This window comes from Betta splendens, chromosome 3 (assembly GCF_900634795.4).
Source record: "Betta splendens chromosome 3, fBetSpl5.4, whole genome shotgun sequence".
NCBI lineage: Eukaryota > Metazoa > Chordata > Actinopteri > Anabantiformes > Osphronemidae > Betta > Betta splendens.
Genome location: NC_040883.2, coordinates 11,530,636 through 11,554,524, shown reverse-complemented (window position 1 = coordinate 11,554,524; position 23,889 = coordinate 11,530,636). Strand labels below are relative to the sequence as shown.

General features: G+C 44.4%; 1 protein-coding gene and 4 long non-coding RNA genes across 12 annotated transcripts in view; 2 read left to right on the top strand and 3 right to left on the bottom strand.

Moving 5' to 3' along the window:
* Positions 1 to 16,349, top strand: part of spata17 (spermatogenesis associated 17) — a 29,247-nt gene extending 12,898 nt beyond the window's left edge. The window contains exons 8-10 of one of the 6 annotated variants that reach the window (XM_029144881.3): positions 2,298 to 2,459; positions 3,082 to 3,190; positions 15,886 to 16,349. In XM_029144881.3, coding sequence (XP_029000714.1) covers positions 2,298 to 2,459; positions 3,082 to 3,190; positions 15,886 to 15,923 — 309 coding nt within the window. In that variant the 3' untranslated portion in view covers positions 15,924 to 16,349. Of the gene's footprint in view, positions 1 to 2,297; positions 2,460 to 3,078; positions 3,191 to 3,369; positions 5,850 to 5,877; positions 9,474 to 15,885 lie in introns of those variants that run through there. The other 5 variants (XM_029144880.3, XM_041070075.2, XM_041070074.2 and 2 more) reach the window with 5 other exon arrangements.
* Positions 319 to 15,975, bottom strand: LOC129603896 (uncharacterized). 3 transcript variants are annotated; one of them, XR_008694222.1, is made up of 6 exons: positions 15,836 to 15,969; positions 8,363 to 8,526; positions 7,486 to 7,577; positions 7,122 to 7,285; positions 2,106 to 2,465; positions 319 to 953 (listed from the first exon to the last, which is right to left on the bottom strand). It is a non-coding gene; the product is annotated as an uncharacterized LOC129603896 (long non-coding RNA). The 3 variants fall into 3 exon arrangements; XR_008694220.1 differs by having other exon boundaries at positions 7,122 to 7,219; XR_008694221.1 differs by lacking the exon at positions 8,363 to 8,526 and having other exon boundaries at positions 7,122 to 7,219; positions 15,836 to 15,975.
* LOC129603895 (uncharacterized) lies at positions 11,201 to 14,478 on the bottom strand. Its single transcript, XR_008694219.1, has 2 exons — positions 13,985 to 14,478; positions 11,201 to 13,560 (listed from the first exon to the last, which is right to left on the bottom strand). It is a non-coding gene; the product is annotated as an uncharacterized LOC129603895 (long non-coding RNA).
* LOC129603894 (uncharacterized) lies at positions 11,424 to 13,172 on the top strand. Its single transcript, XR_008694218.1, has 3 exons — positions 11,424 to 11,563; positions 12,528 to 12,629; positions 12,885 to 13,172. It is a non-coding gene; the product is annotated as an uncharacterized LOC129603894 (long non-coding RNA).
* Positions 16,186 to 23,889, bottom strand: part of LOC114852475 (uncharacterized) — a 25,834-nt gene continuing 18,130 nt past the window's right edge. Inside the window, exon 3 of the long non-coding RNA XR_003785394.3 lies at positions 16,186 to 16,730. This is a non-coding gene — a long non-coding RNA (uncharacterized LOC114852475). The remainder of the gene's footprint in view (positions 16,731 to 23,889) is intronic.

Here is a 23,889-nt window from a genome sequence, read left to right as displayed (position 1 = left end):
AACTGTTTTAAAGCAGTATGACATCATTAAAACACGGTAGACAGCTCTCTTGGGGGCCACTCCACTCAGCCTTTAGTGTCCGCTTCATTTAGAACTGCCGTGTGTGACTATGCGAGTTCAGTGCGGCTTTTCAAACTGTGCGTGCACAAGAATTTACTGGACTGTGTCAGAGTGAAGGTACGTTAGAATGTACAGTAAGTGATGGGCAGAGGATGAAAGGTCTTTTGGCTTTCAGCTGAGCAGAGGTGATGTGAAAACTGTATATTGATAACCTAGGTAATCTGTGTTCACTGACGTCTTACCATCAGTGTTGGAATATAAAATTTAGAAAACAACATGTTTCGATGAGAGCACCCAAACATTTGACCCTCAGCACAGTCTTCCAGGCTCCGTCTGTGTATTGTGTCTGTGCATGTATCTGTGTATGTATGTTGATTTGATGAGAAGCCATTTCACCATTTGTGTTATTTACGCTCTGTAGCTCTTTATGGCAAAGTGCTTTTCCTATTATTACTTTCTCATAATGTAAAACATAAGTGAGCAGAAATGAGGCGTGGATTTGTCTCATTTTATTAGCTGTACTTGACACACAAACACGCACACACAGCTGGAGGTTCATTAGCGATATCAGGGAAGTCTCTTTGTGCCCACATGGAGATAAATACATTTTTGTCCTTATTTATACACCTCTGTTTTTGTTTCCCTGTTTAGTGTGTGATTAGTGCAGGAAGTCCCCCATTATTTCTTTTGTACTCAGCTCTACACCCTCCTTTCCTGCTGTGATAACTATCTAGTGGTGATGGATAAGGTTGAGGTGCCGGCTGTGGAAGTGGTCAGGCCAGGCCACTGATCCCATGGCGATAGGAACAAGGACAGGGTCCCTGTCTCTCTTTCTCTCTATCTCCCCCCTCGTCCTCCCTCCGTTTTAACACCAAACAACAACTGAAGGTCACCTTAAACAAAGCAACAACGTTTTAGTTAATCTGCACAAAGTTTACACATTACTCAGAACAGTGTTCATGGGTTGTACAGTACAGCATTACGTTCTTACGCTTCTTCATTGGACACGTTGAGCAAAAAAACATCCTGTCTTGAGTTTATTACAGTATATATTGTATATTAAAGTTTTTTTACAAAAAAAATTGGAAATTTCCCATTGCAAAAAGCAAAAGCCCAACTTTTTATTCCTCTACTCCATTTCTACAGTACAGTAAGAATTGTATAAATTTGTATTATTCTACTTTTAGTAACCATCAAATAGAATATATCTTTTTTGTTAGACTTGTATTGCAAATCAGTCAGTGTGATAAGAATGATGATGCTCAGGGGATGAAGAGGAGAAATGAGGTTGGGCAGGGAACAGCACAGGAAGTTGCTGAAAGCAACTTCTGTTCGTATTTGCACGTTTGATATTTGATCAGGCATTAGAAACACACGTCTCTACAGTCAGTGTAGAAAATAAAATGACACACAGCTGCTTCAAATTTAACTGACTGGACTGGTCTCCAAAATCTGAATCATGTTAAAGATGTGCAAGTTACTTCCATGAACTTATTAAACTTACACTACTGTATTTCAAGCAGTTCAGGAAAAAAAACATGCAGTAACGATGCTCCTTCAGCGTCAGTGTCCTTTGTTACAATACAAGAATCAAACTGGTTCATATTTTAATGTTTAGCTGCAGACGTAGCTCATCCATGATTTCTGCGTACCATACTATTAATTTAGTATGGTAAGATAAAGTTAGATGTGAGGCACATTAAAAGTTTTTATTTAAGTGTTTATCATATTTCATTGATGATGGGATTTTTTTAACGGCCACATTAAATAAACCACAAATGAACAGAACTCAAAAACCTTGCATTAAATGAGGTACAGAAACCACTAAAGGACTTCACTGACAGTGGGGGAAAATAAAGTCTGATTAAGTGTGTCTGAGGCTAATCAGACAACATAATGGACATACAGCCTGATGTGCATTTCCTCTCTTTATTCCACCTCTCTCACTTCCTCATCCTCCTGCCTGTCTGCATCCCTCACTTTTATTATGACATGCTTGATTTTACTCTCCCTTTCTATCTCTTGAAATCATTTTCATCTCTCACCCTCTCTCTCTCTCGGCATCTCTGTCGGTCTGTGTCACAGGAGGAGAGATGAAGTGGATTGGCCTCTGGTTTTAACAGTAAGCCACCTCTACCTGAGGGAGAGGGATCAGAGAAAGAAAAGGCAGGGACCTGAAACAGAAATGGAGTGATCATTATCTGAGTGGTGTCTGCTGGTTGTTGTGCTTATTTCAGGATGTGTTCAGAGAGCCTGGGGAAGTGTGGCAACAGCGTGTGCATTGTCCTGACCTGACGTCGAGGCTGCAGGCCTGTTACGCACAACTGGAGGAAGCCCAGAGTCGTCTGCGACAACACGAGTCTGTGAGACTCCGCATTGGGGACAATACCGGGATACAGGTGCTTCTAAATTTCTTTTAAAAAGTAATGAACTCATAAATTGTATATTTATCAAATGTAAAACTAGGTAGGTATACTGTAGCTAGTAAATATTTAAATACCCTTATGTATGCATTCAAGCTTAACGCTTTTAACTTCGAACAAGTTATTGATAATTAGTTTTATTCAAAGCACCTGCATTGAATAAAACTGAATATTGCAGGTACGGTCATGTTATATTGTGGGCAGTCAACACAGTCAAAAGCAAATTAACACACTGCCACACACAGCGACGTCTCTCCTTTTTTTTTTCAAGGAGTGTGGTTTTACAAACCATGCTTGTTTGTGTGTCTTCACTTAAAAGCCACATATTAATCTTCTGTTTATGATCTGTGTCATGAACTATTCTTTCCAGCACAATCATGTCTGGAATTACAGCATAAACACACTTTTCTGCAGCCTCCATTGCAGCCGCAGCAGCCAAACAAATAAACACACATAAAAAAAAAAAAAAAAAAGCATCTCGAGTTTATGTTTAATGTGTACCTGCATTCATTCATTCTGGATTCATGTTTAACCTGGTAACTGTTTGATTATTTACTAAACCTGAAGTGGAACCTGTGTGTTGTTTGTTGCCAAGCAGAGGGACAAGATATGCACTCTACCAGCTGAGCAACAGCAGCGATGCTTTTACTCCCTGGGTCGACGCCAAGAGCTTCAGATAGCAGATTATACACAAACTCCAAGAGGAGGTAGGTTGAAAAACACGTGGAAAATGAGCAACACACTAATTACTAACCAGAGCGCAAACCGTATTTTAAACAGGGAAAACACAGCTAGCATAGTTATTTAATATAATTATACAGTTGTTATAGCCGTTTTCACCATGACACATTAAATTCAAGCAACTGTAGACCTATGTTAAATCCAGGTCCTCATGCCAGCGCAGGGTGGACACCAGCCATCAGCCTGTACAGAGCGAGGACAGTCATGGGTTTATCCTGGGTCTGCCCAAGTTTGGATCTGAAACATGTAATTCTCCCCTAGAGAAGAGGAAACACAGACATGGCGCAGCCTAAACCTTTCAACTAGAGTTGCACAAATTTGTCAAAAGTGACAGCAATTTAATAAATCACTGCCTTCCCGCATATGCACAACCACCCACACACATACACACAATTCCCAGTTATGCCCTCCACTGCCCCCTCTCCATGTATACGTAAATGAGGTGTATGCTCGGTGCGTGTGTGTGTGTGTGAGAGCATGTTAGAAAGAAACTGTGTGTGCGTGGGCCCTGCGGTCTGGTCCAGGCATTAGGTAATTGACTGTGTCTTTGCTCAAGGCCTTTCATGGATCACCGTCCTTTATTAGCTCCCTTCCCAGTGCAGGCACACACACACACACACACACACACACACACACACACACACACACACACACACAAAGTTCCCAGCAGCTCCACCCCAACCTCTTACCACCCCACAACCGGCACCCAGACCCAATTGCCCGGAAAGGAGGAGTGAAACAAGAGAGAGAGAGAGGAGGAAGGGAAGAAGGAGAGAGCAGCGACAGGGGAATGAACTAACACGGCCCGAGGAAGTGGGGATAAATAAGTACGGGCAGCGAGTGGGTGGGTGAATGTGGTCTCCTGTCCACGGTGGGTTGGGGGAGTAGCACTGGTTTTACCCTGTAGATTAGACAAGCACAAAAATAATAGAAGCACCGTTTTGTGTTTGGCCATCTCTAGTAAACAACAGCCCGTCATGCAAGTCATGAGGTACAGTTTGGCTTACAATTAAAATTGAACCTCTGTTGTACACAGACTGTAAACATAAAATACATGCCAACAAAGAAATTACGATTTTACAGCTGTTTGTGTTGATGATATCTGTTGTCAAATTATAGTGTTTTATCCAGTACATATTTTAATATTCAGTACAGCCTTTATATAGTCAGAGTACCCTTATTTGGCCATGTGTTTCTTGGGCCATGACATAGATTATTGTGCATAACCTTCAGTGGACGAACACTAGTGTCTCCATGTTATGCAGGTGATGTTTTTAGACCAACATGGCCCAGCCTTTGTCCGTTGTTGCTCAATACCACAGACATGCTGCTTTGACTTGACCTCCTCCTGCTCTTTAATATTGCTCCTGTTGTTGAACCAGATTTTCCGATAGTGGTGCCTGCTCTGATCCCAGTCATGTCATACTGCTGTCACTCAGGGCTCATCCAGACCTCACATTTCCCTTATCTGTCACTCTATTGTCCAGTATCTCCCTCCACCTCGTTCGCTCTCTCTCTCTCTCTCTCTCTCCTCTGGTTCAGTGGTAATTAGTGCATTAGTCCTATCGTTGGCATCACCTCTAGCTACGGCAGCAGCCAGCAGAGCTTCTTGTCACAGCTCACAAGGCCAATGGAGTGGACAGCTCAACCATGGTACTCATCATCTTCATACGGTGCCCAGCCAGCCTCCCCCCAGCCACATTATCTAGCTGTGTTATCCAGCCATGTTCCTAATTATTTTCAAGCCCTAGCCACAGCCCTCTCACCCAGCCTCTGCCACATTACCTATCCCTGCTTGTAATCGTCACTGCGAGCCTTGCTCCACTACACAGCCTAAAGCTTCATCATTACCATATCCCAGTTTCTCCTTGTTCTCGTCCACAGCTCTTGGCAGTATGTACACAACATCCCCAGCCCAAACCAAGTCCTAGAAATAGCCTATGACTCCTGCACCTTTGTTTACCTTGGCCATCTGTGTCGCCGTAAAACAATTCATCAAACTGCCAAGACATGCAAACACGTGCCATTTCTCACCACTGCAGTCACCAAGAGGGGTGGAACAGTGGAAGGCCGGTCCACAGCAGCGTGGAGGCAGCCTCCTGCCTTTTTAGCCCGGCCCAACCCTTACTGTACCAGTGGAAGCAGAACACTGAACTAACTGTGGATCCATGGTTGCTCGTACTTCGCCTAGCCATCCATCCATCATTCATTATCAGAGCTGCTTTCCCTCATGCTGGAGCCAACACCACTTGTCAGTAAGCCACCCTGGCCAAGTCCATCAGAGCCAACACACACAGACAAACAACAAGTCACACTTACGGACAATTAACCTGCCCATCTTCGTTTAGTGGGCGCAAGCTAGAAGCATTTAGAGAGACTTTTTTGGGAAGCATGCACACGGCTGGACTCAAACCCTCTCATTTTACTGCATCTTATCAACCTTTTCTGAGCAGGAAGGTTAGAGTCCACCACTGTCCTATATGCTGTCTGAGGCTGTAGTTAACACTGTAGTTTGCCATTAGCTCTTAGGAACGTAATGTAATGTTCATTCCAAGGTAAATCACTCGTGAGGGTTATAATCCCTAAAGTGTAGATTTAGAAAAGTCCTGTGCCCATGCTAATTCTGTCGTTGTGTTATTACCCTTGTCGCCAGAGGTACTGCCTGGAACCATGGGATGGCTAATTAGGAGGCTACGTGCTAATCAAGTACTGTACACTACAATGAGTGGTCACGTCTGTGTCTGTCGACGCTCCGAGCATTTCCTTCCTTTCACATTAGACTGACACCTATCAGCAGTTTCAGAGGCTGGCATCCGATCTGCACCAGTACATATCTCTGTGTACAGTATATATGCTCGTATAGAGGCCGACACAACACTCTTTTCCACTCACCAGTCTCCTCCCTACTGTTTGGCCTCCGTATCTTCATCATTGTATTGTGGGCGTAAAGCTGTGAACCCACACACCTTCACCTTGTGTGTGTTCATGTTCTGTATATGTTTCCACTGTTATCGCGCCCTTGCATTAGTGTCCACGTTGCTTCGGTGACAAAGGAAGAGCGCTAATTCTCCATAACCATTTTATGGCGTGTGTAAAACTCTGCAGCCCCTTCATTTGCACAGCTGTAAAACATCGCCCCTGCCACACTCCTTCTTACTCAGGACCTCAGATTTATCAATTAACCCAAGACTTCGTTTCCATTACGATGGATTTCTGTACAGTGAGGACTGCATACAGAGTAACGATGGAGGCTGAGTGCACACAGCGCGATATTAAATGAATGGAAAGGTTCAATTAAATGATTAGCAATAATATTTCGATGTGACTTAAGAGATTGAATGACATTAGAATTTATTATTTATGTTCAAAGCTGCTTTGACTAGATCAACTCAGGTCACTTGAGGCCAATTTTTGCTCTTAATTGTATGAATTTGTGTTAACCTCCTGTTTGAAAGTAATAAATAAACTGGCAATTTATCATTGCAAATATTCACATCTTCAGGGTTGAGTAGGTTGTAGTTGTAGATAAACGTTAGGGTGAGTCTTTTTACACCAAGTGTGAACAGAATCAATGAAATAAAAAAGCTCAACAAGGTTCGGTGATTTAATAAGCAGAACATTTAAATTGTGATGTTATATATTATAAGACATTTCATCTGAATAAGTTTTCCAAAACAGTAAGATCAAACAATTCTACTGTATAAAGTGCTCTGTCATCCCTTATTCAAAGTGAAGTGATATTTAGAGGCTGGAGTTTCCCTTCATGTGAACTTGGACATAGGAGGAAACAGTCAGACAAGCAGGATAAGGATGTGTGTGCTTAATGGTCTGCCTGTCCCTGCCCGGCTATGCTCCACTGAACCATACTGTATGTATTGTGGTAAAATCACTTCCCACCTCCATCTCCTGCCATCGCTCCTTCTTTTCCTTTCCCGTCTTGTTTGTTTGCTCTCTCTTCATCTACAGTGCTTAGCGGAACTCCCCATCTCCACTTCCTGCCAACCATAACACACCAAGCCCACGCTACTCAACGAACATGACAACCCTCTCATCTGGCGGAGCTGGTGATAGAAGTCAAAACTGGCTGTTAAATGCAAATGGATGTGATGAAGCTACTGTTACACAGGAACAATGGCTACAGGAGAGAGAGAACACGTGGACTTGTACTTAGCTACTAGAAAAAGCTATAGGAGGATAGCACTTTATGATCATGTGCCACTGTGTGAGAACCTGGCCTGTGTGTGTGTGTGCGCATCTCTACCTTTGCCATCAGATGCTGTGTGTGTGTCTTATAGTCCTAGCCAGCGCAGGGAGCACCAGAGCGGTGGAAGGAGGTGGGGGTGGCAGAGGAATCTGGAAAGGGAAGCAATCACAAACACTTAAACCTGCAAATGGCCTTGATGTCCTGTGCTAAGCAGCTTGTGTTGACTGATGAGCCTGTTAACCCTGGCTGAAACAACTCCAGCAGAGGGGATTAGACAGCACCGCTGGTCCTGCCTGGTCCTGGCTGCTCCCGCTCCATTTTGCATGGGAATTGTGCATATTTAATCTAAAGCGTGCCGAGGTGCAAAGGCAGCCCCCCCTCCACATTTCTCATTATAGATGTGTAATAGCGCCCCGAGGCTGGGGGCCTTAATTCACCATCCCCAGCCCCAATCTTAATCTTAGCCTGCGACTCAGCCCCCACCCTCCCTTAGAACCTGCCATCAACTCAAATCAAAGTCCTAGTCTCAACCCTCATCCTGAGCTTTTCCTCTTATGTCCCAGCTCACTGGATGACTTAAAGGGAGCGGTGTACTTTACTAGAAGCTGCAACTGGAAACAGGTTGTGTCCTGGGTGTGTGTCTTTTTGCAACAGCGACCAGTCACTGCCAACTGGAGCTTATTCCTCCTTTTTCTATTTGTTGCATTAGTTGTGATTCTGCATTCATTTCCTGATTAACGCGATTGAGTGTCAATGACGAGAGTTCTCTGAAGCATCTATCTAATTATATCTATCACTCTATCACTTTCCTTTCATCCTCTTCTAATCCAGCCAAGACTTTTCTCTGCAGGACAGAACAATTAATGTCTTCATGTTGTAGCGCTCTCTTATTCTTATCGTTTCTGTTTCCATCAAGCATCCATCGTATTCCTACCTTAAGAGGGAAAAGCACAAGGCGAGTCAATGTTTGCGTGTATGTAAGACCCCATGCTGAGTGCGTAATTTCTTGTTTGTACATGGATCCAAACATCTTTGGCCACTGCAGAGCAGGACAGAGACGCGTACGCAGACAGAGAGGTTGAACAAGACAAGAAGAGACTGAGAGAAAAGGGAAGAGAGGGGGTAGAGGGGAAAACAGGATGATAACAAAAGCAGCTCGGATTTCACAGACGCATATTTCATCAATCATGTGAATAAGTCGTGGTGATTATGCATGGCGGTGGCAGGGCGAGGGGATGCTGATTACCATACACCATAAAGGCTGCTTTCTTATCTCACACACACTGATTAGTTTCTGTCTGCAGATAGCCTCTCACACTCCTGTCTCTCTCTCTCTCTCACACACACAGTCATGGTGTGTCTGCGTGCACACAAATACCAGCATACAGATGCAAACAAGCAAACACAGACATGCACAAAACTCCAGGTAAATGGGATGTACCTGGTGGCAGTGGGCTCACTCCAACACTGCTACCTTGAAGAAAGATAGATGAGCTTAATCGATCGATGAATCTGATGTTTAACAGACCAGACTTTTCACAGAGAGCAGGAATTACATTCCATGACTTGACACACAGGTCATGGAAGGCATGCTCAACCAGTGTCGACTGTTTGTGTAGTGCCCACTTCTTCAGAACCATGTCCAGGGTCTCAGGTGTTAGATCTGCTTTGTACCCATCTCTGTATCAGGACTGGAACTGGATTTGGTTCTGAATGGTGCATATGACAGCCAAGCAGCAGGACGCTGGTATTTGTTCCATGTGCGACTACAAAGCTTCAAACAGATAAAGACAGGCTGCTTTTTTCTTGAACCCTTCAATGTTCTACAACAGGCCTGTAACATCTCTGCACCTGAAATCTCTGGATGCTGGGGTAGTAATGTACTGAGGTTGGGTTCCTCTAATACAGGAAAGAAAAAAGTAAGAAAGTAAGAAAGAAAGAAAGAAAGAAAGAAAGAAAGAAAGAAAGAAAGAAAGAAAGAAAGAAAGAAAGAAAGAAAGAAAGAAAGAAAGAAAGAAAGAAAGAAAGAAAGAAAGAAAGAAAGACAGGAGGAGGATGAAGAGGTGATACTTGGTGCAAAATCAGCCACGTATGAAAGGACTCGCTCTGTGTCTCAACCAGGGAATAAGAATTTACTCTGGCCCCCCACCCCGCCACCCGCCGTCTGCCTTCCCTGATATATAATGTAAACTCATTTGGTAACCAGGTTGGAGCTGCATTGCGCTGTGTCTGACTGCCTGCATGTGAGAAGTGCACATTAGGGCCTCCTGACAGGGTCCTGGGTGAAATAAGTGAAATTAATGGAGCTCCTTTCATGTCGGACAAGGCCGCGGCACCCCTTTCACGCCACGTACAGTCACAGAAAAGTCAATACTTTTTTATTACTCCTCGCTTGCCCTACATTCCCCGCTACAAGTGCTCTGCTCGCTAATTGGTTTCAGTTTGCAGAGAAAGAGAGGCAGGGATTCGGGAGAGGGCTCCATCCCAAAGAACACTGAAGCAAATAAATCAATCTCATATTTTTTCACTGCTGTCGTCTCTCATTGAGTAACATCATGACACAGAGAGGGAGCAATGAGAGTGGGAGAGGGTAAATGGTTGGTTAGAGCACACCTGGTCCCCAGGGAGCAAAATGATATGTGGAGCCTGTTAATGGACACAAGTGGTTAAAGTGGTCTGAGGCCCTGAACGGGTCATACGACGAGGTTTCGAACCAGCAACTCCTGCTGTTTGTGCTCCTGGCTCAGAGGCATCAAGGAGCAAACACTTCAATAGATGGAGAATAAATTAACAGTAAGATTTATGGAGTCTGGCTGCAGTGACACATTTTATTTCAGCCCCACATTCAACATTTCTCAACAATTCAAAGCATGTCATGTGCAACATCTTCATATTCTACTGCTATGGAACCGTTACAGCCATGCAAGCTCACAGGTCTGTGCATGGATGTGCCCTGTCTGCCAGCGTGCCGTTCACTGGCGTTCTAAGCCTAAGTGGCAGTGGGGTTAGCCTCTTTCAGAGCAGCACAGCCACAAATTGATGTGACACTTGGAGCCCCCACCCGCCCAGGCCAGGCCACCAACCCACCACCTTTCACACAAATGCACACACGCGCACCGAGCAGCCTCCAGTGAAGGGGAGGGAGGTTCCACCAGTCTCGTTTTCGTCTCTACATCCCAGCTTTCACAGCTCTGGAGCGCGGGCCGGGGCAGGTTTGGGGCGGCTACAGCATGTGTGTGAGTGTTTGCGTATGTGTGTGAAGGAGCTGTCACACATGGCTGGCATCACCATCCAGTTCGCCATCTCCTCCTCATCCTGACAAGTCCCTGCTCCCAACCCTCTGGCTAACACACACACACACACACACACACACACACACACACTACTAACAGGACCAGTTAGAATGTATACAATGAATACGTTTGATCCAGATGCACAGACATTGACATGATTCTAGGTATAAAATAAGCATGTTTGACAAAACATGCAGTGGGTTTGAGACACAGTGACAGTAACACTTCACTTCACATCACCACGACTGGAAAATGGAGCTTTCATCTTTATTTAAAGGGCCCATATCATGCAAAATCCACATTTTAGACATTTTGGAGCGTCCCTATGACTCTATGGGTCACATATACACACACTGAGCACGGTAGAAATGCATTTCCTGCTTTTTTCACATTTTGAAAACGTAAATTTTCTCATCCAATGAAAACAGCCACGACCTACTCTGAGGCCGTTCCCCAGGTTTCGTCATACTGGTTGAAAGTTCTCCTTGCAAATCCTGAACCACCACCCCCACAATGATCCCGAACCAAAACTGGACTTCCGCCATTTCCCCCCTCTCACTCACCGTGAACAGACCAGCACGGCAGCGCCCAAGTCCTCCCATAGAAATAGTTCGGTTCTTGGGTGTTCTAACCAACACCAAAGTCTATTCACTTTACCAAGGGATCAACAAGTGAGGATTTGTGGGTCACTTTTATTTTTAACGGACCGGTGCCAGAAACACTGCCTCAGCATTTATACGTATGTGCATTTCAAACGAGGGTCCGTACAATGCTGGATTTGTTTAACGGCTCCTGTTGGAAAAAAAGGATCTATTCCTAAAGTCCGTCATCCACTCACTGAAGTAAGTACATGCTTGATATTTATAATGTTTTAAAATGTTAGTTTGTCCGTTTAAAATGTAGTAACCTATGTGTGAGTCAAGTTACTAGCTAGCTATGCTAACGGCTACAGCCATTCGACCGAGCCTTTGTCCCCTTCAAATGTGCTCATGTGGGCTCGTGCAGCCACACACCTGTGTGGAGAAAAGCTAATGACTATCGGCATCGAGCGGCTACAGGCAGGGAGCGGTGGGTCTAGCGTCTGTCCTTTTTCTGTAATCGCATACACCTGCGGGGAACAGCTGATCGTTATCGCCCTTCCAGCGGCGACAGGCAGGAAGCGGTGGATCTAGCTCGCTGTAGTAAGTTTGTGCTTGATACTTGTGATATCTAAATATGATAGTTGGGTCTGTTTAAAATGCAGTAACCCACATGTGAGACAAGCTAATCGCTAGCGTCGCTAACGGCTACAGTGAGTCAACCGAGCCTTTGTCCCTTTCAAATGTGCTACTCTGAGTTGGCGCAACCACACACCTGTGTGGGGAACAGCTAATAGCGATGGGCCTTCGATCGGTGACAGGCAGGAAGCGGTGGATCGAGCTTTTGTCCTGTTGACGTGCTGCCGCTCCTGTTTGTGTGTTGCGTTAGCCGTTAGCATGCCTTTAGGCCTTTGCACTTTAGAGCTACAGCTGGTCGATCGCTACAAAAAGAACCTGCAGAAGAACGCGGTTGTGTTTGTTATTACCCCGTCCTGTATCACAGCCTAAATCAACTTGTGATTTGGGGTTATGTCATTGTTCTATCAAATTCTAACATGATTAGTTGGAATGATTACTGTGTTGTGTTTCAAGCTTAGTTGCTAATTAGTCACATCTCTACAATACCTGCTGCTTATCTGGTCAGTTACCGATAGCTTGTACCATAGCCATTATATTTGTAGGACCAATACAATTTACAGTAAATGTAACAGTCTTTTCTATACTGTAGGAGGGCAAATCCCAGTTGCCCACATGCAAGGAGGCTGTCAAACAGAGAAATCACTGCAGACTGTTGGTACACAGACATCTGCTGCCCAGCTCAGGAGTAAAGGTATGTAAGTTTGTATGTACCAACAGTAAGATAGGTAATAGAAGATTTTAATTGGTATATACTGTTTAGATTTTATATTTGAATTGTAACAAGTGTTTATCTGTTGTTTTAGCACAGACAGGCCTGTCCTCTTGTTTGGTTTAATTTTTTGTCTGGAATTGTGTGTTCTTACATTAGAGAAGGTTTTGACCTACATAATAATGAACATTTCACTAATCTACAATTCTGATTGCAGTACCTTTTTGTTTTGATGAGGTGATGGTGAGGACAGCCACAGCTTCCATCTGGTAGAGGACTGCTTCCGCTCAGTCTTCCAAATAGTGATGAGAACAAGGATCACCACATCTCCCTGTTTACCCTACTTTCATGCATTTCGTCTGCAAGGCCCTGCAAAAGCTTCTCCTTCGTCCTCAAACCCCCAGACTTCTTAATTAACTCAGTAACCTATACATTGCACATTGGAGTGTGAAGGTAACAGTTTGTTCTAGCTTTGGAGTAGTGGTGTATTTTTTTGGTTTACAATAAAGTTGGCTTTAACTATTATGTATTTCACTGAACTCTGTTTCTGAAGGGAAAACACTTTTATTTGGGAAATCATAGTATTGAAATTACATGTTTTTCTCTTTCTAATATGTTAAGCTATAAAGTTGAAGCGGCCATAAATAAAACGCATATAAATTATATATAAATAAAGTTAAAAAAATTCTTAATGAGTGTTGCACTCACAAAAAACACATTTTTACTCAAATGGTAAAGGAGTTATTCTACAGGTGGTCTACATGAATCATACTATGAGTGTTTTAGTGTTTTATCCATCAGGAAACTGCCTTCATCTACAACCCAAGCATGAAGAGATGGCAACTCAGATTCTTCACCCCAGGAATCCTCAGCACCAGCTCACTAGCCTCTGTAGACTAGATACCTGTAACAACTTTAGATACAGAGACATATTACTGTCAAATTTATCATGAATGACAAAAAACATATTTAAAAGCAGTAAAAATACGTTAGGTCAATATATAATTTGAACCAATGCTTTTTGTTCCCAGGTAGGTCATGCAGTGATTGCTCTAAATATTAATGCACATTTTTTAAATAAAATTGTCAGAGCAGCAGCACAAGTAAGACAAAAACAGTGAAATGTGTAAATGTAAAATGTATTTATATTATTTCAGCTATGCTCTCAAACTTATTTATTTGTATAATGTAAGCTAAAGTAGTGTTTTCTATTAACGAGAGTTTTCCAGGTAAGTCGTGTTGTGAATATTGAAGCTGCACACGCCATTTAGCATACGCATTAGCAACCGCTAGTCGCTTTGCATAAATCAATTAAATTGAAGTAAATGCGACATTACCAATGAGACACATCTTGCATCAGCCGAAATGTGGTGACTTCAACAGCCTCCTCTTCAGCTTCAGGGTCAGATTCGGGATCGTAGACGTATGGTTCTACTACGCTACGAACTAGCTGGCTGGCTAACGTCGTGCAGTTCTGTAGTGGGTCTTCTTCTGTGGACGATGGCGGTGGATTGTATTCTCAATGTCGCACTACTGCCACCTATTGTATCGTAACCGTGCGGTGGCTCGTATCCATGGAGCCAATTTAAAAAAAAAAACAACAACAAAAAAGGTATGCGCTTCCGCACAGAGGTGTGGTGAGCAGCTTCGCTTGCGACACGCCCAGAAAACACAGCGTTTGCTGATGGGGAGTGAAAACCACACATTGACAGGGGCAGTGTGGACGATCTAAAGGGTTTTATGGGTTGAAAATTTACAGAGACCTTACTGAGACATTAAAGTCTAATATTTTTTAGAATGAAAAGCATGATATGACTCCTTTAAGATGAAAATTTTAGGAGTTGAGAGCTATTTGTGTAGCGTCTCACCATGTGGTGTGTGTGTGTGTGTGTGTGTGTGTGTGTGTGTGTGTGTGTGTGTGTGTGTGTGTGTGTGTGTGTGTGTGTGTGAGACATCGTCTCGGCGGTTGCTGGCGTCAGACCACGGAGGGGTTTTGTTTGTTACAAGGACAGGCTTGTCCCCGCCCCCAGGCATCGGCATTATGATGATTGTCATGGCGATAGAGTGTGAGTGACAGGCGGCATCACATGTGGTAGCCGGGGAGCAGGAAGCCCGAACCGCCCCAGTCCCTGACATTAGTTTGTCCTTCATCAAAACTTTACACTGGTTCATAACTACTCACTCTCTGCTGTCGTTGACGTCTTTTTTTTAGCCATCTGTCTCATGTTCTGATGGTCTTTTCTCTCTTTTCGCTCTCATTTACATTTCATTTAATAGTTACGTGTCCATTTATCTTTCTCTTCTCATCCTGCTCTATCATTTACTACTTCGTCTTTCTTTTTCTTTCTTCCTCTGGTGAAGTTAAAGATAATTTTTTTTCCCGAACCGCACAACTTTCAAGTTAATCTAAGTGTTCTAGTGTAAATTGGAGAACTGGCTGTATTTCACACACAGCGATAAGGCTGCTCACGAACATGGGCTCAGAACCCAGCCATGTGTTTGAAGGTGTGTGCATACACACATTTCAGCCATGTTCTGCAGTATTTCTTGCCAAAACGTGTTGATGTGAGTGAACACGTGAGTGTATAGGTTATGGAGCTACAGCTTTTTGTGCATCGCAGCAGAAAAGGAGGTCAGGGTTTGCATGGAGACTCAGGTTTTCATCATTAGCCTGCTGCCGCTAATGTTGCCCGTTACAGCCGTGATTAAGAGCCCCGCTTAGTTCCAGCAGCCGGTGCAGACGTTCGCATGCACACAAACGCACACACACACACACACACGTGAATTATCCAACCACGGTTCTGCTACGGTGCGGTTTTACACCATCACAGGTCAAAACATGTTTCTGTGAGCGTTGTTGTTATGGAACTGTGTTGTACGTGCGTTCTCTCAGTCTAACTCAGAACAGGCTTCAGGGCCTGATGAGAAACCTGTCAGTCACTCTTATTAAAAGAGCAGTTCAACGCTGCAACCACCCACACACACACACACACAGACACACACAGGCGGTGAGTGTTTATGTGAATCATGATGGACGAGTCATTCACATTTATATAAGACAAGAAACTGCCCTGTCTCACTCGTCTTCATGGAATAAGTGCTGATTTGCTTTGTATAATAAAGTGCACTGTGCTGAAGGAGCACAGTAACTGAATGAATGGTTTTGTAATTTTCAGGTATCTAAATACCTTTTTAGCATTAATCACTCTCCTTCTCCCCCATCTCTCCTCCCCTCCAGCCGTTCAAGATGGCATTCGACGCCTACAACAACTTTGATAAGTGTGTTTTCCAGGGCAAGCAGCTTGTGGCACATCTCTTTCTGGCCTGAAATATAAACACAGGTAGCAATAAAAATTCACTGGATTTTGTATATTGTGTTTGTAATGGTGCCTGCTGTGAGTCATGAACTTCACCTTTATCGGCATGAGCTACATCAACACATCACTATGAATGAATGGAGCCCATTTACATCAGCTTAACTTTTCTATACATTGTTAAATGATCTAGGACCAACACAATGAGGGTCAGGAAGGTCACGCATTGGCTAATGTGTAATTTAATTTCACATCAGAGCTGTAACAATACAGTTAATTCAACCATTTGATGCACAGCAGGCATCCAAACACATGTGAACTGAGAATGTTGCCATTTTTTGTTAAGCGATATACAATTATAAACTAATAAAACATATTAATGCATGAATGAGTGACCAATGATTTAATTCTTTGTTTGCTCCATGAATTACTGGCTGAAACAGGTTCCTACAGTGAATTCCACATACTTTATTAAAGGCTTCCCCAACTTATTTTTTAAATCTGAAGTTAAATTATTTAGAGCAGCTCTGAGCCTTGGTTTGGAGGGGGCGACTTCACACGGCACCTAAGGCACATCTTCCTCGTGTGGTTCTGATCTGACGTCCTTTGTGCCTCGTGACACTCAGCGAGTTTTAGACAAGTTTAAAGTGTGAATCACAGAAGCAGCGAATTCGGGTCTTCCTCTAGACCAAGTTTCTTTCCTTTATTTCCCCGGCTGCCTGTCTCCAGTCCCTCTCCTCCGTGTCGCTGGCATTCCCTCAGGCCTGTGCTATAAGGCGTGGAAGAAGAGCAGAGACAAAGCATTTAGTAATGGCTTCTTAATGGGCTTGTCGACAGCCACATTAGAACGCTCAGGCAGCGGGCGAGGCCGGGCAACGATATGCCAAGCCAGATGCCACGCCAGCTGTGGCACTCTGCTCTCTCACTCACGCTCTCATTTGTAATCACATTTCTCATGCGGATGGACGGCATGTGTGCAAAGGAGAGGAAGCAGACAGACAGCCGTGTCCCCGCTCTGTTCTGTTTGCGCAGAACAGACACTTGTGTTGACGGGACAGGTTTTAAACGAGCCACAAAGTAAGAAAGGAGTGACTCAAATGGAACAGAACCACACAGGCTACAACGTGAACTGGTGTATTGTCTTCATCACAGCTGATGCAACAAAATCATAGTAATGTCAGAGTTTGTGTAAAGACTCCTACAAAGACACAATGTGAGACAGACGCTAGAGTAAGACAGAAAGAGCAGTGATTCAGTGAGCGGATGGATGAGTGAATCAATTAATGAATGCAAATGTGCTACAGTTTAACCAGGGGCAGGAATGTCACAGGCAAAGGGCCTACAGGTCTCCAGCAGGGGGAGCCATGAGTCAGTGACTCTACGCCGTATCAAAGACCTTCATCTGTGTGTGTGTGTGTGTGTGTGTGTGTGTGTGTGTGTGTGTGTGTGTGTGTGTGTGTGTGTGTGTGTGTGTGTGTGTGTGTGTGTGTGTGTTCGGAAGAAGAAGGTGATTCTTTGTTTCCACATTTGATCTGATCTCATTCCTTCCAAAGCAAATTTTCCTGTGTCAGCGATGATCAAGTGTGATGCGGGTGGGAACAGAATAAGGTATGTGCGTGTCTGTCTTTGTGCTCCTCTGCCTGTGTGTGTTTGTGTGTGTTTATGTATTGGCAGGTGATACTGTTTTAGAAGCTGAAGCCTATACACGGTCCATCAGCCCTCCGCACTCTATCGACAGCTGCCAATTGTCACTCCAGTGACTGACAGCTGTGTATTGATGGACGGGACCTGCTGACAAACATGGAGGACAAGACAAAAGGAAACAGCACCGCTGGTGGAGAGGAGCACGGAAGACGATGAGCGGTGGGAGAGAAAAGGCCGAATGTGCTGACTGAGACCTAACCAACTTTATCAAGGTCACAAGAGAAGAGAAGCAAAGTTTGAAACCTGGATCAGGACAGATCCACTCTGGTTAATTCACCAATGATGTTTTTGATTGGTCTAATCCTTCTGAACACCTACTGCATGTTCATGTACTCACATGTTTCCATATTTTCAACATTATATCATCCTGTAAATTCATATGAGAGAACTGACCTGACTTTAACTAAATGCTGCAGGTGTGAAAACAGGTTTTAGATTGGGATTTTAAACATAAAAAGACGAGTGCTGGCTGTTTTTGGTCCTGAGGTCAAAGGTCAATAAGTAGACAGTGATGTCTACTTATTGACTTTTGACCTCAATGTGGACATCAACACACCTCATTGCCAATACATGTACTGTACCCACACACACACTAATGTTTATAAACTGAACTTATGGCTAATTCCATTAGAGGAAGGAGAGAATTTGTAAATCTGTAAATTTGGGGAGCAGCTAGTGGTAAAGAGAGGTTGGTGGAGGGGGGGGCACAGCCTTAGTACACTGTCTATCATCAGAGGTATGATAGTGAAAATACACTTACAGCTCTACACTATAGTTGTCAGTATTAGCTCAGATCCTACTCCTAGAGCTGCTTTCTATTCTTTCAGCAGCATGTCCACGTGTCACTTTGATCCCTCTGGCCTCGGCTGCTGCATTACACCCGCTCAAAGCCCCAACAGGTGACGATTTACACATTCACAGCCGGATTGCTGCAGTTTAACAAAAAAACATTTACAGTTCTTCTCCCTTATGGCAACTTTGCATAATATTACTGTACGCATAATAACGAGGCTGAAAGCAGACAGGAAATGGCTGCGTGGACGTGGCTACAGATGGGAGCTGTGGGGGTTGAGGCTCCTGATGGTGCTGCATCTTCACAGATACATGAACGTGTCCTAAAGGCCAGAAGCAGCAGTCAGCCACCGTTGGCTGAATGTGGCTGGGCCTGATTGACAAGTAATGAGAGAGGAGGCCGGGCAGTCTGTCATCTTGTTAATACGAGGTAACGCCCCGAGGACACACACAGGCTCTTTACTACGCAGGACTCAGTTTCTCAATCTCCTTACGCTTCCACACACTCTCCATGTTTGGCTGCATGGCGCTTTACTGCAGGTTAATAATGAGACGAAAGGTGTGTGACCCTGTCAAAAGTGTGAGAAACTGACCCAAAGAAATCAGACAGGGGCCGAGACCCCCCCCCAACCCTGAGGGCATACAGTGAAGTGTGTGTGAGAGAGAGAAAGGCTTCTCATGGGTGACATATGTGGAATCATTTACATAGCATCACAACACACACACACACACACACACACTGGCCTGGTGTGACGCCCCTGTCAGGTGTCAGGCTGCAGATGGGCTGGGATGGAGGAGGGTAGGTCACGTCTGTTCCCCTCTCCCACACACACCTGTCCTGCCCCCTAAGGTGCCCAGTTACTAAGAGAGTTGTCAGCGCTTGTGAGGCTTCAACTGCTTGACATCTGCCAGCAACTGCTCAAACCATGCGCAGGCACGCACCCGTCCCCGACCACCTCATTTCAAAACAACAGAGCATCTCCCAGCGATCAGCATTTAGACACAGTCATCACTTACAGGTCCCAGCTGCAGACACTCACACACAAACTAAAGGGGCCCGAACAACCGACGGGACCGAAGCACAAGACGGAGACGTTTTTGAAAACAAACAAGGAAACACAACCTACAGCAGTGTGTGCGCGCGTGTGTGTGTGTGTGTGTGTGTGTGTGTGTGTGTGTGTGTGTGTGTGTGTGTGTGTGTGTGTGTGTGTGTGTGTGTGTGTGTGTGCGCGCACGTGTTAGTTTTTGTTGTTTCAACCCTCTGTACTTAAACTCAGTGAGACGTAGACAAGCCTCCATTTGTCCCACTTTCATACAAGATAATGAAGCTGTCTGGGAATGACAGCTTCATTGGACGGTACAGGAGCATAGACTGCTGCTCAGGGACGCACACGCACGCTCACACACATGCACACACGCACACACACACACACACACACACACACACACACACTGCTGTGAGCGATACCCCTGACCCCCCGTTGAGCATATGTCAAATAGGACCATGTATAGAAATTGAGAATGTGTTACATTGGCTGAATGGCAGCAACACAAAGCGGCAGAGTAACACACACACAAACACACACACACTCAGCTCGCATGTTTAACATGCAAACAGACAGACAGACCTGATTGTGAATAAAATGAAATTAACCTTGAATGACAGAACCCTCTGTGAATACTTGTCTCCTCTTTACAAGTCAATTTCACGTCCTGCAGCTCAAGACAAATCTTGAGAGGTTTGGGAACGACATGGAAAGAGACAGAAGACGGGGAGAAATGAAAGCAGTGGAAGTGGCTGCGAGGGAAATGGGAAGCGGAGACGTCGGTGGGAGCTGGGACCATGTGTTCAGCTGCAAAATCATCACAGCACAACTGATTGGACAGATCAGGGGGTTAAACACATTACTCACAGATGCACAGTCTGCTTTTGTCAGACTGTCACACTGAATACAGCATTTTCCTAAACAGCCAGTGTGGTTTTTAAATGCATAAATACTGGATGAAACATTGACGCTATAAAAGAATACTGTTTGAATTCATTAAAGCATTTAAGGAAGGTAACTAAATACACAATTATTACTTCTAATGATTAACTGAGCAGGAGAATTAGTACCGATTAATAAATAGATACAGTGAGTGGAAACCCGACTTTGTCTCATTTTGGACACAGGTCCCTGATGATGTAGACGTGAGGCAAAGGGACGTCTCCTCAGCAACGCTGGGTTTCCCTTTCCAGAGCTACATAACAAAACAGACTTCCCACCACCTTCAATACGAGGAGCAAACTAATTCTCTGTAATGTCATTACAGAGGCTGCCTGTGTTTGACTGAACCACCTTCCTGCATCCACCGGCTTCAAACATGGAAAAGTCAGACTAAGACAAAGCAGAGTGAGAAGCAGTGTGTGTGTGTGAATGGGAGCAAATGAGAGAAAGAGGAGGAACCGGTTTTCCATGGGCTCAGCCTCACGCCCACTCATCTCTGCACGTTCAAAGGAAGACATAATTACAGCTTTGAGTATTTAGCCTCATAATTTACTGGTTCTGTCACATTATTTACAACTCTCCCTCTCTCTCAGCAGGGGTTCACCCCTATAATCTAGTCTGTTAGGACCAATCCATATTCCAAGTTATTATCACTCTCATTTGCTTATTAAGTGCTCCCTTGTTTTCTTCAAATAAAGTTATAATTACAGATTTAGTGTCGGAAGCTTGAAATACTATCTCCTCTTTATGGAATCTTGGGTGGGATGAGAGAGAATAGTGTTTTATCATAGTGGAGGAGTTAATGAGGATGTGCTCAGCTTGATATTGTGTTTGTATGCGTGTGAGGTGTGTGCGTGTTTTCTAATTATGTTTCTGTGACAGCTTTCTGGCCTCCAAAATGCCCATATACTCTATACCCTCTGCTGCTTTGTCTTCCCGCTGATTCATGTTAATGAAGTGCATCACTCAAGGATGAATATAGCAGCTCAGGCTTTAAATATTGCCCGAGATAAAACACACATTCCCTCCAGTTTTTTCAACTTCATGCGTCAGCGTTCTTTGGCAGTTTTCTCTAATATCAGGTGTAATTTCCTTCATGACGACCTCTTTACTCGTTTATTTAGGCAGAAAAGATTAAGAACTCATGACAGCTTTTGCAGGTTTCTAGACCAATCATTAATTCTTCCTGAGATGAACCCACTGAGCCGTTCTTCTCTTCCCTGACCCACACCCTGCAGGCCCAACCCTGCAGAGTAGAGTACATTAAGACACGCCCCAGCAACGCAGTGATTACATATGCTACGTACGGTAATGAGCTGAGCTGGACAGGAAGACGGCTGCTGTTTATGGCAACTCATTATCTGGCCCATTGACCAGAACTGTTCTACACGTCATAGAGCCCTGTGTCCTCTACATCTACTCGACCATTACTCTCTGCTAGTCTGTGTGTGTGTGTGTGTGTGTGTGTGTGTGTGTGTGTGTGTGTGTGTGTGTGTGTGTGTGTGTGTGTGTGTGTGTGTGTGTGTGTGTGTGTGTGTGTGTGCGCGCGCGCACTTCGGCCAGTGTTGGTTGAGTGTACTCAGTGAGTGCCAGACGTAAGACGGATGCTGAATGGATGATGAAGGAATGAAGGGATGAGTGGATGGTTAAGAAGTGATCTGTGCCCAGTTTACGTAATGAAAAGTTGGATGAAAACTTGGATGAGCTAATGATCCCAAAGCCCAAGTAAAGTGTTTTACTTGAGTATGTGTGTGTGTGTGTGTGTGTGTGTGTGTGTGTGTGTGTGTGTGTGTGTGTGTGTGTGTGTGTGTGTGTGTTACTATGATCGCCTGCCAACGTAAAGTGTTCGCTGCCGAGAGAGAATCGGGCGCTAAGCTCAAGGGCACATTTGTTTCAAGCTAATGATAGAATGTAAATGGAGCAAATTTCCTCTGCAAGAACAGAAACGCGCACACACACACACACACACACAAACACACACACACACACACACACACACACACACACACACACACACACACACACACAGCATCGTGTTGATGGAGTGCAGAATCTCATTACACATCTAATAGAATAAGTGTAGTGTGCGTATGGGGAGAGGAGAGGAGCAGCCAACCTGATTAGCCTTATCACTTTATTATGCCGCTCTGCACGCAGCACACAGGACAATTGCATTAGAGAGGAGCAGATGAGCTGAAGGCAAGGAGAACTCAGCAAACAGCGCCTTAATTGATTCCTCACCAAATTAGCAGGGACAGGTGGGGGCTCGCTGGCTGGGTGGCTGCCTGACTGACTGGAAGGCGCTCCGCTGAGCCGCTGACTTGTTGACTCCTCCTTCAGTCGCTGGACTGAGGAGGCGCCGCGCGGCTGATTGCTTTAGCGACCGGCCGGTCAGCGAGGCCCAGTCAGCAAACCCTTTAACGCTCTAATTGACTCCTCATCAGATTAGGGGGACAGGTGAGCCGACGACCTGAAGGAGCTGCTGACCTAGTGACGGGTGCGTCGCTGATGCTAACGCTGGACAACAGCTTTTATTAGCATCACACGGTAGCTGTAATCTACCTTCACCACGTGCGTCTGTTCAATCTGCACATGCGTTTCTATTACTGCTTCCACCTCGTGGCTGGCACGCTTTTACACACACTTTCTGACATTTAGAGGAGAGCAAAGGAAGACTGTGAATGAGCACATTGAAATCCTGCCTTCTCCCTCTGGCACAAGCATATTTGTTGTGAACCAGAGTTGGTGTCACTGAACCAGCTTTCCTCAGAATAGTTTGAAGGAAAAAAAACATCTTAAAAATATTCACAGGACCAAACCAGCCCAAAACTGGTCATCATGTAATATTCTTGTAGCTCATATCCACAATGTTTTTTAAATAATTATTCATAATAAATATAATATAACTTAGTATGCAATTACAATTTACATTTATGTATAAATCAAATTTAATGGTGTTAACTTGATATCAACGCACCGATTCCTTACTCTTCAGCAGTTTGGAACGTTCCAAGTATTAAGTAATCCTGGTTCCTGTGTCCATTTTGAAAGGAGAAGTACTTTGTGTTTGTGAATTATTGTTGTGGGGGCTGTGAGAGGAGGAACCCGGGGGAGACGCAGGACACGCTTTGTCTTTGTCTCTGCCGGCCCCCTGGGGCTCGTGGCAGAGTGGAGGTTAATGCATCTGATTGGCTGCTGGGAGTTTATTCTGCTGGTTCTGCGCTTTGCACACTGGCAGAGCGTCCCCTTTTTTATTTCACTGAGTTTGGCTGCAGCACAACGCAGCATGAAGGACAAGTATTACATGTTGAAGCCGCACCTAAAACTTTGAATTAACAAGATCTGATTGAAAGTGTTTGTCCCATCTGTGATCGTAGCTGCTAAAACTCCACACCGTGTTCTCTTGACTTTTAATGTAACAGCCAGTTTTACATATATAATCTT